General features: G+C 42.9%; 1 protein-coding gene across 1 annotated transcript in view; it reads left to right on the forward strand.

Annotated features, from left to right (window-relative positions):
• Positions 1-17,077, forward strand: part of LOC144505484 (pro-neuregulin-2, membrane-bound isoform-like) — a 158,326-nt gene that overhangs the window by 89,616 nt on the left and 51,633 nt on the right. Inside the window, exon 4 of the mRNA XM_078231602.1 lies at positions 13,028-13,151. Coding sequence (XP_078087728.1) covers positions 13,028-13,151 — 124 coding nt within the window. The remainder of the gene's footprint in view (positions 1-13,027; positions 13,152-17,077) is intronic.

A 17,077-nucleotide genomic window follows, 5' to 3' on the forward strand; every position in this document is an offset into this window, starting at 1 on the left:
CTAGAATGCTCACCCTAAGCCTTTCCCCCTCACCTCTATCTCATTTTTCACCTTTAAGACACCCCTTATAACTATTTCTTTGATCAAGCTTTTGGTCATTTGTCATAATATCTCATGTGGCTTGGTGTCAGATTTTATTTTATAACGTTGATGTAAAGTGCCTTGGGATGTCTTGTGTTAAAGGTGCTATGTAAGTATAGGTTATTGTTGCTTGTTACCCAGAGTCTCACAAGCACTGTCAGTCAAAGCATGTAATTCTCACATTTCCAGTACACACTGCAGCTGACCTCAGTCCTGGCTCCTGGTTTGTTTGGGCCTCCTTTCTTTGGGCTTTCACCGTGGTCTCAGACGGAAAATTTGGAAGACAAGTAGGAAGCCAGAAAGACAGATAGAACCAGCCTGTGAAATACAAGCAGAGGGAGAGAGAGACAGATGATTTTTTTTCTCCCCCCTGAGATTGACACATTTTTCCAATAGTTGTTTTCGTTTTGCTTAAAAACTTCTGCAATTTCCCCATGGAATACAAGCATCAAAATACTTAATGTTTTCATCTGAAATTTATTTCTGTGCTGTGTTAACAATGGTTATGCATCTTTATTCAAATAGCAGATAAGAGAAGTTTCAAATGAACATATGAAGTGTTTGTTGGAATCCCACCATGTAATTTTAAAACCTATGTTAGCTAATAATGCAAACCCATTTGCAAATTAATTTATGTGGCTTATCTTATGCTGCTGACTGCCATCATTCTAATTCCATTTGATCCAATCACATATGTATCCTGCATCGTGTCTTCTTAGGGTTATTTTACAACACCTTTTCTCAGATCTTTTTTTATTCCCCATGAGTTCAGGATCATGTCCTTCCAAACTATCATAACAAATTATTTATACCATATGTGCTTAATCATTTTAAATTCAGACTGACTGTCTTCTATACCTGAAGGTGAATGATATGTTTTGGCTTTGTGCCACCAAAGCAAGATGACACTCTGAGTGAATGGTCTGGAATTATGCATGAGGAATGATTCCTGTACTGCATATTTAAAAGACGTATAATCTTGCACGGCACCAATTTCTGTAGGATAATTTATAGTTACAATAACTTGCATTTATTTAGTGCCTTTACCACAACAAAATATCTCAAGGCACTTCAGCGAGCACATTATAAAACAAAATCTAACACTGAGCCGGAGAGTAAGATGTTAAGAGTGGAGGTTGGAGGCATGGGTGAAGGGGTTAGCAAAGGTTTTGGAGGGGGGAAAGGTTTGTGGAGGGGCTGCAGATGGCCGAGGGTGTCCAGGGAGAGGACGGGGTGCTGGTGGAGAGCGGTGGGACCATGGGGGAAGGTGTAGCAAAAGACGTAAGAGTGAGGGAAGGTGACTGCACTGGTGTGGTAAGTGGGGGTAAGGGATGAGGTTGCAGTGAGGATGGATGAGGAGTGAGGGAGGGAGTCCCGAGTGCTGGAGGAGTAGCGGTTGAGGAAGAGGTGAGGGAAAGAGTCAGGAACGCTGAACGAAGAGGGGAAATAGAACAGGGTCAGGGAGGATGAAGGACTGGAGGAAGAGGATGGAGTGAAGGACAATATTGAGGTGGAGGGTAAGGGTAGATGCCAGAGTGGAGGGATAGGAGGAGATGCTGTAGGATGGAGGGGTGGAGAGTGAGGTTTGAGGGAAGGATGATGCTGGGATTGAGGGAGAGGATAGACGGAGGGTTGCCCGGAGGGAAGGGAGAATGTCAGGAGGTGTCAAGCTGAGCCATGCATCCTTGCATGATGCCTGAACCAAAAGCTCAGCCCATATGTGGGACGGACACAGGTGCTCCATGGGAGTGGGTGGGTAGAGACACTGATCAGCGCAGGTGGACAACTAAAGGAGAACTCCAGTGGACAGCATCGGAAAATCTCGGGACAGTGAGATGAGTGAGATGGATGGAGGATGTGTTTGCATGAGGGAGTGCTTGCACGATGCTATGAAAGGCCCTGGCACAGACACTTCCCCCTCAGAATCACTCATGGTACAGCTGAACTGCAAGTGTTGTGGGGGTGTGGGGAGGCTTCGCAAAGCCTGCAGAATGACACTGAAAGACAACACTAGTAATTTAGTGCATCCGTGAATATATTTATATAGAATACAGTGACAGTGCTCACCCATGCAACTACTTGTGCTCAAAAGTTCTTTATTTTTCTTGGCCTAGATGCTGCCGGTGTTTCTGCAGCAGGGGTGGGTCCGCTGCCACTCTGCCTAAGATTGATGAGGAGAAGGGGGGGAGGGGACCGTGATCGGTCTGGGGGTTGGGGGGATTCGGGGGTCAGTAATGTTGTGGGGCAATGTCGCTGGGGGCCAGGGGTAGGCATTATTCGGCCCGGGAGCAATGTGGCGGGGAGTCGCATTCTATCTTTTTTTTCTGCGCATTCGCAGTTGGAGACGCCGATCGTCGCTCAGGATTGCGGGCGCGTTAAGCCCCGACCACAGACTTCTGCAGCACAATTCAGAATTGCTGATATTTTTTCAGGCAGAGTGTGTATGGGGGCGCCTGAGAACGGGTCTAAAAGTCAGATCTGAAACACCCCCAGTTTCAAGTCCGACCAGCACTTAGAATCAAAATGGTAAAATAGGGCCCTTAGCGTCTCAAGGTGTGTAGGTTAGGGGGATTAGCATAGTAAATACTTAGGGGTGTGGGGATAGGGTGGAGGTGGGCCTGAGTGAGATGTGCTGTCGGAGAGCCGGTACAGAGTCGATGGGCCAAATGGTCTCCTCCTGCACTGTAGGGATTCTAAGTTCTATGAGTATAACAGGGATAACCCCTCAGCTCTTCTTCAAAATAGTGCCATGATATATTTTACATCTACCTAACAGTGTCTCGGTTTAACATCGCATCAGAGACTCAGCACCTCCACCAGTGCAGCACCCCCTCAGTAGTAAGAAGGCATGTCTGCTTGGAATTTTGTGTTCAATTGACACTACATTGTGTCAAGGATGGTAAAATTGCAGCTAATAGTTAAATTACCTACAGGGACAGGCAACTGTGACAAGAAAGACAAATTCAAAGGAAGTGGGGAAGGATAGGGAAATTGACTCATTAACTGTCTAACTTGAGAAGTTATTTGTTTAGGAAAGTAAGGACCAAATAAAGGAGTTGAACAAGGGACAAGAGGGTAAAAAGAGGAAAGGCGGGGTGCACAAAAAAGTGATACCTGCCATCCTGTAACATATCAGTGGAATTGTAGAAGAGTCGTTGGAATATAATCAATTGTGAACTGCAATTGTGATACAATAAAAGAGATTAAGTGGCATAAATTAAATTAGGAAAGTGGGTGAAGAATTGGGCCATTAGAATTAGAAAAAGGTGACTTCACTGTAGATGGAGAAAAACTCTGTTCACAAGAATTGGACAGCAATGACACACTGTGAAAGGAACGGCTGGTGTAGAGCAAGGTCGGTAGACCTCATTTGCTGGACCCATTGGGGCAACCACATCCCCCCAAAAATCAACCCCTCTCCCATCCTCTTGAATCCGGACTTATGTCCCCCCTCCCCACCCCCACCCCCACCCCCCCACCCCCCCACACCCCCACCCACCCACCCCCACTCCCTACCCCACCCCACTCCCCACCCCACCCCACCCCCCCCACACCCCCCCACACCCCCCCACACCCCCCCCACCCCCCCACCCACTCCCCACCCCCCCCACACCCCACCCCACCCCCCACCCCACCCCCCCCCCACACCCCCCCCCCACCCCCTGTACACATTGCAGAGACACCCAAACCCAGACTTATTTAGGCTCATCTGCATGGTGGGACTGTCTGTAGTCCCGCCCAGTTTGCCAGTGCTTCTAATGGTGCTGGTGGGACGACAAAGCTCCTAGTCATCAAATTAGCTGGCAGCTCTCTTAAAGTGAGATTTCCTCACTTCGGAACAGCAATCTTGCCATAAAACAATTAACGCAGCTCCCAGTGCTAAACTGCTGCGAGCAGCCGTCCAGATTGTGGGTCAGCTCCACACCCAGCAGGGGTGGTGGGGTGACGGCGCCCTTTAAAATCCAGTCCCGGCTCGCCGCAATGCACAATTCAAGGAGGTTTATGTTCATCAGATTCTCCCAGTGAAACCCTGCAGCTGGTCAGCAAACCAAACTCTTTAAAAAAGGGAATCAATTAGAATGACTAGTAGCTCAGATATTGCATATATGAAACGAAATATAAGCATCAAGGGGCAACACCTCACCATATCAAGCTGACATCCTTCACATACTGCGTAATGAAAAAAATAAACGGCCTGCACTTGATTTGAACAATGACGTTGGTTTTAATGAAGTCAGAATCCAGCATAATAGAGCTGTAAATAATATTTGAAAAACTGAACATGGAAGTCTAGGAGGTGGTAGTTTCAGTAAAATTGCTTTATTGATGTAATTTGCAGCTTTGGGTAATGGTGCATCTTTAGTTCATTGAAAGGCATCTTGAATTAGTGCCAAGCACTCTCGTCTTCCCTGTTGCATTGCTAAGTCCACAGCTAATTCTGTCATTTTCACATATTTGCTCTGGCATTTCCAACCTGTTCTTTGAGCTGCAGGATGAGGCCTATTCCCAGAACTTGACCAGGAATTCTACATCACTTCATTGATTAATTTCAGTGTAAAATTGGAAGGTTACATGAGTGAAGCACCTCGGGATGTTTTACCACATTTAAAGGTGTTATATAAATGCAATGTTTTATTGTTGTTGAAAAGGTAACGTTTTTGGCAGAAGAATGGAATGGAAAGCAATTTATGCTGGTTTTCCACCCATCATCAAACTCCCTGAACACCCTTAGCCTTTCCCAATGTTCACCTAATAAGTCCTGGGGAAATTTGTTTGCATATATTTTCAGATGCAATCAAATCTCTAAGCCGTGAAGTTTCAAATGAATGTATGCATTAGTTCACCCATAAATAAAACCTCCAGGCCATGAATTTTAACCACTGCAGTAAATCATATGATCGTTGCTAATGCTTTGAACATAAGATGCAGTTGATTTGGAGTCTGGCTGAGGATTGTAACTTTATTGCAAAATTTTCCTCCAGCAATTTCCGATGCTCTGCACATAGACACAAATTAAATTTAAGATAAGCATTATTGTATAACAATGCAGAGATTAAGTTTGACACTGACACTAATTCCCAGCTTCATTTTAAAAGGCAGACTTCAATAATCTGGCACTAGCTCTGTGTTTGGTGTGTGGTATTTAATTAAGAAATATGAAATTATCCCCACCAAGCAGGTGACTGGAGCCGTAGTTTCTGAATATTATGTTGACATCCAGCAGGGTATTTGAGCTTGATGGGAATGAACTGACAACCATCCGTCACATTGAACCATATCTCCAAGTAGGGAGATGTGAGCCAGGCTCACAACCTGTCACATAAAAAGGGACTAAGTTATGGAAACAGCACAGAGTAAGATCTCCTGCATATAAATCAGTGAAAGAAACGGCTTGCCTCGTGGGCTGTTAGGTATGGAAGAGAAGGGGAATATGAAATTACACATATCATACAAGACAATGTTGAGAATCTTCAATTAAGAAAATCTGCAGACAAATTCATGTCGACATTGCAGTTGCACATTAGCATCAATGGAGGAAAGTTGAGCAGGTTGTTTTAAACTTGCACTCCAACTCAGCTAACTTCTGATATTTACTGCATTGAGGCAATCCAGTAAATCTGAATACTGATCTCCCCTTAAATACCATCAATGTTGCTTACTGCATGACAATGTTAACAAGGATTCAATTGGAAGAACACTGCTGCTTATTGTCCAATCTTTTCAAGCAAGTCCCAGTCTGTAAGGCAGGTCTTATTCTTGCATGCTTGCACAGCCATTAGACATTTCTGTAAAATAAATTGCTGTTCAGATTGCTGAATTGTCTTTCTAGATACAAGTTTGCACTTTAATGGGACTGAGTTGAAGGCGTAACATTTTTATGATGTTCGTAGTTCACTGGCTGTTCAGCTAAGAAGTATAAAAACCTGTGGGAGCACTCTTTTATCGTTGTTAGAAGAAAGCAAATCTTTGTATTTACCTGTTTAGTTCAATTTGCTTTGTCCATTTATGGATTGTTATTCATGGTTGTGCCATTATGTATAGGTTAAATCATACACAGGTAGAATTATTTAAATGCATTACTCTGTGCTATGATCTGAATTCAAGTTTGAGTTACAAAGGCATTTACACACACAAACAGCAGATGGGAATTAGTGTCATCTGGTAACTTTTGACTATGATTAATAGTTCTGTCTTGGTATCTTGCATAAGGTGCAGGCATTAGCAGATTTTTGGTGCATGTAATCAAGCTAACTTTGTTAATTAAACCTAAAGTAGCATGTGGTATATGTATTTCAAGGATTTCCATGGATAATTATTTAATTGTATAGTTGGTTAAAAGCAGCAACATAATTTGCTTTTTCAGCTATCTGTTAGAGGTGATGTTCTTATTTTTCTTGGTCCCCATTGTTGGTCTTATGTAGTGCAAGGAAAGTCATCTTAGAAGGTTAATTAAGAAGTTCACAACATGATAATGCTGCATGAACAAATATAATAGGACCTAGAGACTTACTGAACCATGGAGATGGAAGAAAGTGTCTCTTGAGCCTGGCTGACTTGATCAAACAGCACTTTCTGGATCCATTAATTGTATTTTCCACAAACTAACATGTAGAGTGAATGCCAAATAACACTTGATTATGGCTCATTTATATCCCACACATTGGGTAGAATTTAATTGTGTGGATGCATGCAAGAATAAGACCTGCCTTACAGACTGGGACTTGCTTGAAAAGATTGGACAATAAGCAGCAATGTTCTTCCAATTGAATCCTTGTTAACATTGTCGTGCAGTAAGCAACATTGATGGTATTTAAGGGGAGATCAGTATTCACCCACATTATCTGTACCTTTAAGACCTGGCTGGCTGTAGAGATTTGCATTCTAATTAGTATTCTGTAACTTGATTTCTGTGTCTCTGTGCACTGTTGGAGAACAGATTTTCACTCCATCTGACAAAGGGGCAGCGCTCCGAAAGCTTATGGTATTTGCTACCAAATAAACCTGTTGGACTTTAACCTGGTGTTGTGAGACTTCTTACTAGAATTTAATTGTCAGGTATCCAGCCAGTGGAGTGAAACAGCTGGTGTGTGTGAGTGTGTGTGCTCCACCATAGTCCCAGAGAACCAGGGGCTGCTCTCCCCTTTGTGGGGGAGAACTGACTAGTGTTGATTTAACATGAGGTTCACCACACCTCAGGTGAGGGGCAAGGTTGAGAAGGTGGGGCCTTCATGGATAAACCCGCGCTGTTTGTGTAACTCTGCATCACAAACCAGCCATCCAGCCAACTGAGCTAACCAACCCCTGAACTAGCTGGTAGCCCATTAGTGTTGGCGCAAGGACTGATCGATATTGAGGGTCGAGCCTCTTTAACATCATTTGGCAGGCTTTGGGTGGCAAACTGTCAGCTTGCTGGCTCTGGGTCAACCCGAGGGAGGAGTTACGACTGCAGAGGTAGAAGAGAAGCCTAGTGTACCAGCAACCTATATTGTTCTTGTGGTGCCCAGAGGAGAATATCAGGGAAATAAATTTAGCCCTTACCTTTCTGAGCCTCTTCTGCTGTACTATCAAGGTTTACTGAGAGTAATATTGTTATGATGCCCATAGAGACTGCTAACTTTCAAAAAGAGATATGGATCTCCCAGAAGCCGATGGAAAGAATTGCATAACAAGAGGTTGACATTTTCGACAGTGACTGTAACAAACAAACAAACTAAAATCAACATCGACTAAACATTACTTAGTGGGCAACTAATTCATTAAACTACAGTTAATATAGTTTCCCCATTAACTAATTAATAAACCTCACGCCACCTTCATACATTATGCTACGCTGCCAGCAGAAATGTAACTTTAGATAAAGTTCTAACCTCCTCCTGGCTGTTCAAACTGTTCTCTTCTCCCTGTCACACCAATGTGAATGTTCTAGTCTTTCAGTATCCCTTGAAAGCACCCTTAGCCAATCTATTAGGCATCATCTAACTGACTTCCAGCAGCAATGCACGCTCTGGAGTCACATTGGTCTTGAAAGGATGACAGATCCTGTCACTTAAAACAGGGAATCTGTAAGCACCATCCTTCTGCATTGGGTTAACAGCAAAATGATCTTTCCCTCTGCTAAGCAGCACAGCTGCTGTTTTTGGTCTTACTCTTTAGGTCCCTCTGTCTGTCTGAGTCTGAGAGTCTGCATCCAGCAGACCAGCTGCTCCTCTTCTGCAACACCAGATCACATGGGCCAGTCTCTAGGCAGATGATTACCATCCCCATCTCAAGGGCATTCTGCTTTACCTCAACTTAAAATCAGCCGTTTAAAACATCATCGCCTTATAAAGTCTCACATTTGTTGTAATATACGCTATGGATATTCTGTTCAGTAGGCATTTAAAACACCATTGAAGTGCTATACATTAAATTTTATTTATGAGTGTCACAAGTAGGCTTACATTAACAATGCAATGAAGTTACTGTGAAAATCTCCTAGTTGCCACACTCGGGCGCCTGCTCGGGTACACTGAGGGAGAATTTAGCATGGCCAATGCACCTAACCGGCACGTCTTTCTGACTGTGGAAGAAAACAGAAGCATCCGGAGGAAACCCACGCAGACACAGGGAGAACATGCAGACTCCGCGCAGTGACCCAAGCCGGGAATTGAATCCGGGTCCCTGGTGCTGTGAGGCAGCAGTGCTAACCACTGTGCCACCGTGCCGCCCCAGAAGATTGCTGAAGATCCCTGCGTAAAGTTATGATTTAACAGGTGCCTAGTGTTGCCCAGTCGAAGAGTCTTAAGCCTGTCACCTCTATCTTGACTCCACCAGGTGGAAGAGTTTAAAATGCCCCCATTGTATGGCACTTGAACAACGTTTATACATGAGGCATTTGAAATTGTTGTAGAACCAATCTGAGATCCTAGATTATCACTCCACCGTGAATAGCAGAAAGAAAATTGATCTTAAACTGGAGGTCATCGAGGCTTTCCAGGGATCTGTGAAATAAGTGAATGAATGGTGGCTGGAAATGTCACTGGGGCAATTGGATTGGAAGCCAATCATTAGTACATATTTGCGACTCTCTGGGTTATTGTTAATATTCATGACTTCAACTATGATCGCACTCGCACAGAAATATTTCAAATGCTTACAAAGGTACTGCTAATGACTGACATCCAGTCAACATATGACATTTCATCAATGAACCAAAACAAAATTTAGGGAAAGTTAGATTTTTTTTTATAAAAGCTCTCCTGTGAGCATGAAGGTGGTATAAAGAAGTCAATAAAAAGATTTGACCATAGCAGTTAAAGAAGCTGACTAATGTTTTTGGACTAGTTTCAAGTTGCAAGCTTAAGTTGATCAAGCACCATAATTTAGGTGGATGTTCTATAATCACTATTCCATTCGAAAATGGCCCTTCAATCAAAAAATGTTGAAAACCACTGCATTACAGAATTTATAGCTGTCATCAGTTACTTATTCTGCACTTTTAGATGTTTGGCAAGTTTTCATCGTATTACTTTCACACACTTTAACTTTATTATTGAGTAATTATTAATACATGACTTAAATGATATGAAATTGCATATTCATGATTTTTGCAAAAGAGGCATTACATGTCTCCTGATTCATTTAATTTCCATTTGATACAAAACTTTACACTAAAAGGTTTGATTCTAACATCGCCTTAGATATTTTCAACTTGCCACCAGAGCATTAAAGGTCAGCTATAGAAACTGTCCTATTTCCATTTCTACTGATGGGGAAAGAAAATAGGGCCATTACTAAAATAGGTGGCCAATCCACAATGCCAGAGGTGTACAGGGCAGCAAGTTCAAAATCTGCCCCAGAAAAATAAATTTGTAATCTTGAAACAGATCTGTGGGTTTAAATGACTCCTATATGTTCTTGAAGACAGTTTAGAAGCAAGAAATCAATTAACCGTTACTTTGATAAATGATATATATATATATATATGTGTTACTCTTGTAATTGTGCAACCAATTGTCATCATGACAATTTTGGAGATTGATTTGACTACGCTACCATCCTTACCAAGGAACAGGCCAGCAATATCATGCAGGCTTTACAAATAGAACATGATTATTATACTGACCAAGTTATCCTTAGGGTGTGCTCTTACCGGCCGTTCACACCACGCTCCCGTTACAACAAAGTCGAGAATTTGGTGTCCAGCCAAATCTCCATTCACTGAAGCTGGATGGGAAAATCCCGCCAGCATGAAAGGCCATAACATTTCGGCCTTAGCCTTTTATTTGCAATATTACAACTCAATGATACAATTAACCAACTTGAAAATACAATGGGATCTTCACAACGTCACTGTGATCTGTGATTGAAATGATAGGCTATCCCACTGCTAACATAAATGATTGTAATTTAAAATATGAATCATCCAGGAAAGACATTGTTAATTAAGGATTTAAAAACAAAAGATCTTGGATACATTGAGAAAATTTGGCAGCATCTGTGGAGAGAGAATTAGCGTTAACTTTCATTGTTATCTTTGTTTCTCGCTCCAGATATTGTCACGCCTGCTGCATATCTCCACCATTCGGTGTTTACATTTCAGATGTCCAGCATCTGCAGTATTTTACTTTCTCACCCATGGTTTTGCACCCATGGGTGCCACGAGTGGTTACTCGGGTTCGATTTCAGCCTTGGGTGACTCACTGTGTGGAATTTGCATGTTCTCCTCGTGTCCTCCAGATGCTCCAACATCCTCCCAAAATCACAAAGATGTGCATGTTCGGTGGATTGGCCATGCTAAATTGTCCCTTGGTGTCCAAAGATGCGTAAGTTAGGTAGATCAGCCATGCTAAATTGCTCTTTATTGTCTGAAGGTGTGTAGGTTAGCCATGGGAAATGCATGGGCTTACAGAGATAGGACGGAGGGGAGGTGGGCCTGAGTGGGATGCTGTTTCGGAGAGTCAGTGCAGACTCGATAGGCTGAATGGCCTCCTTCATTACTGTAGCGATTCTATGATTCTAAAGATTATCAACACACATTTTTAAAATGCAAGTTACGTCTGATGAATTTAATAAAATTCTTTGAGGAAATAATGGAGTACAATGATAGAGGAGATGCAGTAAATGCTGTGTATTGGTAAGGTTAATCTTGAGAGGCTTATTGATGAAATGAGTGAAAATTATATTATAAGTTCTGTGATACTATAGTAGGAAGTTTGTTGTGGACATAGAACATGTGTAGTGATTCATGGATATTTTTCACACCAGAGAGATGTCAGTTATGGCATTCCTTTGGGCTCCTGTGTTGACATGGGGACCATTACTTTTTCAATATATAAAATAGTCTGGACTTGGGTATCAAAAGCTGCTAATAATGCAAAAATAGGGAGTGCAATTAACTAGTCAAAGTGACTTCAGGAAGGTATAGACTGGTTAGCAGATTGAGCAGCTAGCAATCAGATGAAATATGAAACAAATGAATATTAGGTAATAAATTTTGGGAAAAGAGTAACAAGTGACATACCTAATTAAATCTTGAAAGATTCAAGGAGCAGAAAGATTAAGGCCAGAATTCTCCAATGTCATACATACCACTGCCAGTGAGAATGGAGAATCTGGTGCTCAGCCAAATCTCCATTCACAGCAGCGGGATCGGAGAATCCCAGCCACGGGCATGGCGAGAGAATTCTAGCCTATCTGTGGAAGGACAAGCTGAATGATAAACAAACTGACGCCTTGATTTTAATGAGCAAAGATATAGGGGGCGATTCTCCCAAAAAATTCTAAGTGTCGAATTTGCATCAAAACTGAAGTAAATCACGTTGGTTTTTTTCAGTGGGAGTTTCCAAAAGAATGTCCCACACTCTGTGCACTGCAGAGTTCGCTCGCGTGATTCATGTTTAAATGATGGGGGCGGGGCCTATCTCCGCGGAAGAGGCCAGCAGCATTGCGTCGAGCAGGCCACTGTGCATGCACTGATCTGTTAGCGCCGAGATCAGCACATGCGCAATGGCTCCTGTCTGCCAGCCTACCGATTGCTGGCCAGATCGATCGCTGGCCAGCTCCGTGGCCCCCACAATGCTGGCCCTCTGCCCCACCTACCTCCCCTCACGGGGGGCAAAGGGCCAATCGCTAGCCCCCCAAACATGCCCAGGTCCAACCTCTCCCCCCCCCCCCCCCGCAGCCCCGATCTCCTACCGCCTACCCCATCCCAATTTCCCCCCGCACCCTACAGTCCCAATTTCTCCCTGCACCCTGCAGTCCCGACCTCCTCTCCCATCCCCACCCCGATGCCCAGCCCCAATCACTGGCCTCCCTCCCTCTGCCCGATGCCAAAGTACAGAGTGGCAGCGGGACCCCACACCCCCATTGATTCCCCCCCTATTAGGCCCTACCCCCTATTAGGCCCCCATCCCTGGTGGGCAGTGCCAAGGTGCTCCCTGGGCATTGGCACTTTGACCTTTGGGCAGTGCCAGTTGCCCATGTCCAGGGGGCACCACCCCCCACCACCCAACTCTCTGCGTGCCCCAATTGTCCTCCCCTTCACTCCAGCTGGGTCAGGCCGCCAGCTCCCTGAAAGTGGGGAGCTTCTGTACATCCTGCTGGAGTGAAACACCCTGGCGGGTGTAGGGGAGTTGCTAGCGGGCCTGGAAACTTCAGTCCCGGCATGCCCGGAACCGAAGTCTCCACACCCGCAAATCGTATTTAAAATATATGGAGATGCTCATTTAAATAATTTATGCACCTCCTTTGAGTTTGAAATGGCTTTGGATCAGTCAGAGTCTCTCCGGATCATGGGTGCTGAGCACTCACCATCCTGAAAATTCAGGCCTAAGGCATGAGAAAGGGCAGTGAAATGGAAGTAAGTGGATTGCTCTTTAAGGGAACCATATCAGATAGAATGAATTCTGTGACCTTTTTTTGATGTGCAGGAGATTCTAAATTTGTCCCATGTTTTATTTTGCAGCTGCTACTACAACACTCTCACCTGAATCTGGCCATGCTAGAAGATGCAATGAGTCTGAGAAATCCTATTGTGTCAATGGCGGTGTGTGTTATTATATTGATGGTATTAATAAAATTTCTTGCAAGTAAGTGAGTGCACTTTTCTATAATATTTTAGAAGGGGTTTATTCAGTATCTCCTTTGAGATTAAGCATGTTTCATTTGATAATATTGAAAATATTTTGGCTTTCGAGTACTGAAGGGTTAGTTTGATGATAATCAAGGGACTGATTAGACTAATTGGACTGTGAAACTACAGCACTGCTGCACAGGGGGCCCAGAAATGTAAGTGTCGAAAAAGTTGTCACTTCATTGTACTGCGAAATGTAGCAACTATTCAACAATAATTACAATTAATATTGATATAATATCTTTGATACAGTAATATGCCCCAATTCACGTCACAAGAACTATTGTAAAGCAAAATTTGACACCGAGCCACATTGGAAATTATTGGGACATATGACCAAAAGTGGTAGACTCTAAGGAGCACCTTTAAAGGAGAAAAGAAAGTTAGAGAGGCAAAGAGTTTAAGGAGAGCTTAAGATCTTGACAACTCAAGTCAGGGATGTTCAAGAGGCAAGAGTTAAAGGGGGGCAAATATCTTGGGGGGCTGGAGGAGATTACAGAGGTCGGAAGACACAAAGCCATGGAGGAATTTTACAACAAAGATTAAATATTTAAAGTTGAGGTGTTGCTTAAACAAGGACGAATCTAAATCAGTGAGCACAGAGGTGATGGGTGACAGGAATTTGGTACACGGTAGGACATGGGCAGCACAGTTGGATGATGTCGAGTTCGAGAATGTGGGGGAGCATCCAGGAATTTGTTTTCATTTGTTCATGGAATCTGGCTGTCGCTGGCTATGCCAGCCTTTATTGCCCATTCCTAATTGCCCTTGCCATAATAGTGGTGAGCAATCTTCTTGAACTGCTGCAATCCATGTCTTGTAGGAACATCCACATTGCTGTTTGGAAGGGAGTTTCAGAAGTTTGACCCAGCGACATTGAAAGAATGTCGATATATTTCCAAGTCAAGTTGGTGTGTGACTTGAAGGGGATGGTGATGGTGTCCCCATGCATCTGCTGCCCTTGTCCTTCTCAGTGGTAGAGGCCTTGGCTTTGAAAAATGCTGCCAAATGGGTGCATTCAAATTTTTGTGTCCAGAAGTAACAAAGGTATGGTTGAGGGTTTGAGCAGCAGATGACTTGAAGCAGGGGTAGGGTCAGACAATATTACGAGGTGGAAAGAACAGTCTTAGTTATGGCGCACATATATGATTGAAAGCTCACCTTGTGGTCAAATTTGATATCTCAGCCTCAGACTGTTGCTGAGGAGAGAGATGGAATTGCTGGCTAGGGGACAGACTTTGTAGTGGGAACCATTGGCAGTGGTTTTAGTCTTCTCAATATGCAATTGGGATATATTTCTGCTCATCCAATACCGTATGTCGGACTAGCAGCCTGACAATTCAGTAACAGTGCCGGAGTGGAGAGAGATGGCGATGAAACAGAGCTGGATGTCATCGATAAACTCATGGAAACTAAATCTGGTTATGATGCTAAGGGGCAGCAAGTAGATCAGGAATAGGAGAGGGTCAAGGAATAGATTCATTGGGGACACCAGATGTAGTGGTACATGAACAGGAAGAGAAGCCATTGCTGATGATTCTCTGGTTATGACAGGATAGATAAGAATGGAAGAAGGTAGTCCCCATCTGAATGACTGTTGAGAGGCGTTGGAGGTAGATGATGTGGTCAACTGAGTCAAAGGCTGCAGACAGATCAAGAACGACAAGGAGAGATTCTTTACCTTTGTCATAGTTACCCAAGATGTCTTTGAGAGGAGCTCTTTCAGTATTGTGACAGGAGCTGAAACTAGCTGATTGGAAGGATTCAAACATGGAGTTCTGAGAAAGATGGGCAATAATTTGAGAGGTGACAACATGTTCAAGGACTTTCGAGTGGTAAGGGAGATTAGAGAAGGGCCAGTGGTTTGCAAGGTTTGGAGGGATCAAGTGTTGTGTTTTATGAGGAGAGGCTGAATAATGGAATATTTGAGGGAGAAAGGGAGACTACCTGAGGGGAAAGAGTAGTTAATAATATCTGCTAATATGAGAGCCAGGAAGGGAAGTTGGGCAGGCAACATTTTAATGTAAGTAGTATCAAGGGAGCAGGAAATGGGTCTCATGAACAATCTTCAAGTTGTGTAGCTGATAGGATTCTTTCATATTGTGTGTCAACTAAATTAAGTAAATACCTGAAAACTACCCATGTCTTGGCAATGCTTATTGTAATAAAATGAAACCCCCTGTAAAAACATTACAGAAAGGCACCTTCAGTACTCATTGCTTGATATCTACACAGATATACTTATTATTGTATCATGCAGAGGGTATATGGATCTTAACAGTGTGCAGCGTGGCATTTCTGATTTTGGCTAAATGTTGGAAGAAATGTTCAAGTAACAGGATATAAATTGAAACCAGCAATAAGTCACTCCTTAGAGTTTATTCTCTAGGAAGATGGCATGAGTCCAACAAATCAGATAATACAGCTGATGCCTCTTGAGATTTGAAGCCCTAAGCTGCCATGTTCAATAGGTACATTCCTGCTACGTAATAATTTATCCCTTTACAAGAGAAAAAAGACAAGCTGTTCCTTATTTATTGTTAAATCTTTCACTTTGAAATATAAAGTTGTTCAGAGGCTTTTGTTAACAAATCATTCTGTACAAACCCAACGGAAAGCATTTCTTATCTGACATATTGAAGTGATTTCAGGTAACATCTATATTGTTTGTGAAATATTTCTCAAATAGGTTAATTCATTTGTATGCCCTAACAGCTCTCTCTCCAACACAATTTACCTTACATCAGTTTAATATTTTCAGTCCTAAGCTAAATTCCCCACAGTGCATTTTACCAATCTAAATCATTGCTACGATGTGGTTCTGGCATTTACACAAGGATGAAAGATCATTCCTCTCTAATCCTATGGCTGTAAATGAATTAACTACATTTGGGACTTTTAGTAACTGCTTTTCGTACTAGTGACTGGTTTTCAAAATCTTTGATGGAGCAATGACCCAAGTTGCCTAACTGGTTTTATTTATTGGGGGAAAGATAAGTTTCAAACAATCACAACAGCATCGTGTCTGCGTGGGTTTCCTCCGGGTGCTCCGGTTTCTTCCCACAGTCCAAAGATGTGTGGGTTAGGTTGATTGGCCATGCTAAAATTGCCCCTTAGTGTCCTAGGATGCGTAGATTAGAGGGATTAGCGGGTAAAATATGTAGGGATATGGGCCTGGGTGGGATTGTGGTCGGTGCAGACTCGATGGGCCGAACGGCCTGTTTCTGTACTGTAGGGTTTCTATGATTTCTATGAACATTATTAATTGCAATAAGTTATGAAGACAGTAATGGCAGCTACAATTCACCTTATCATCTTGGTTAATTGGATAAGAATTTAACTGCTCGGGATTCAATTTCCTGTTCAAAATAGACACATTTTTGTTCAAGAACGTGTGCTAATGTATGTGTGAGAATGTTTGGATGTTGGGAGAAGGACAGCATTTATGTTCAGGGACTTACGAGGCTCTGTGCCCACTCTCTATCCTGCAATGAATTGAGATGGTGAAGAATGAAATAAGGTAGGTGGTAGGGGAGGAAATTAATTGTATATCAGATTAGTATTAAATTTTAAATTCAAAATATTGAGCTATAATACACAGATTAAAGAGGATTTTTAAAAAGTGCAGCAAAAAAGCAAAATGTCTCTGATGTTGAAATCTGAACCAAAAGCAGAAAATGCTGGAGACACTCAGCAAATCAGGCAGCAGAGAGGGGAAATTAGGCCTAATGGGTTGGATTTAATGGATGCCGTGACCATTGCCCTCCACTGAAAAATTCAAGGGTTGCCTTGGAGAGATCTAACTCTCAGAGTGGGAATTAATTGGTTTAAAGCAAACCTTCTGTCCCCATCTGGGTAGGCAATCCCACTTCAGCAAGCTGC

Source organism: Mustelus asterias, chromosome 16 (genome assembly GCF_964213995.1).
Source record: "Mustelus asterias chromosome 16, sMusAst1.hap1.1, whole genome shotgun sequence".
In the NCBI taxonomy this organism is placed as follows: domain Eukaryota; kingdom Metazoa; phylum Chordata; class Chondrichthyes; order Carcharhiniformes; family Triakidae; genus Mustelus; species Mustelus asterias.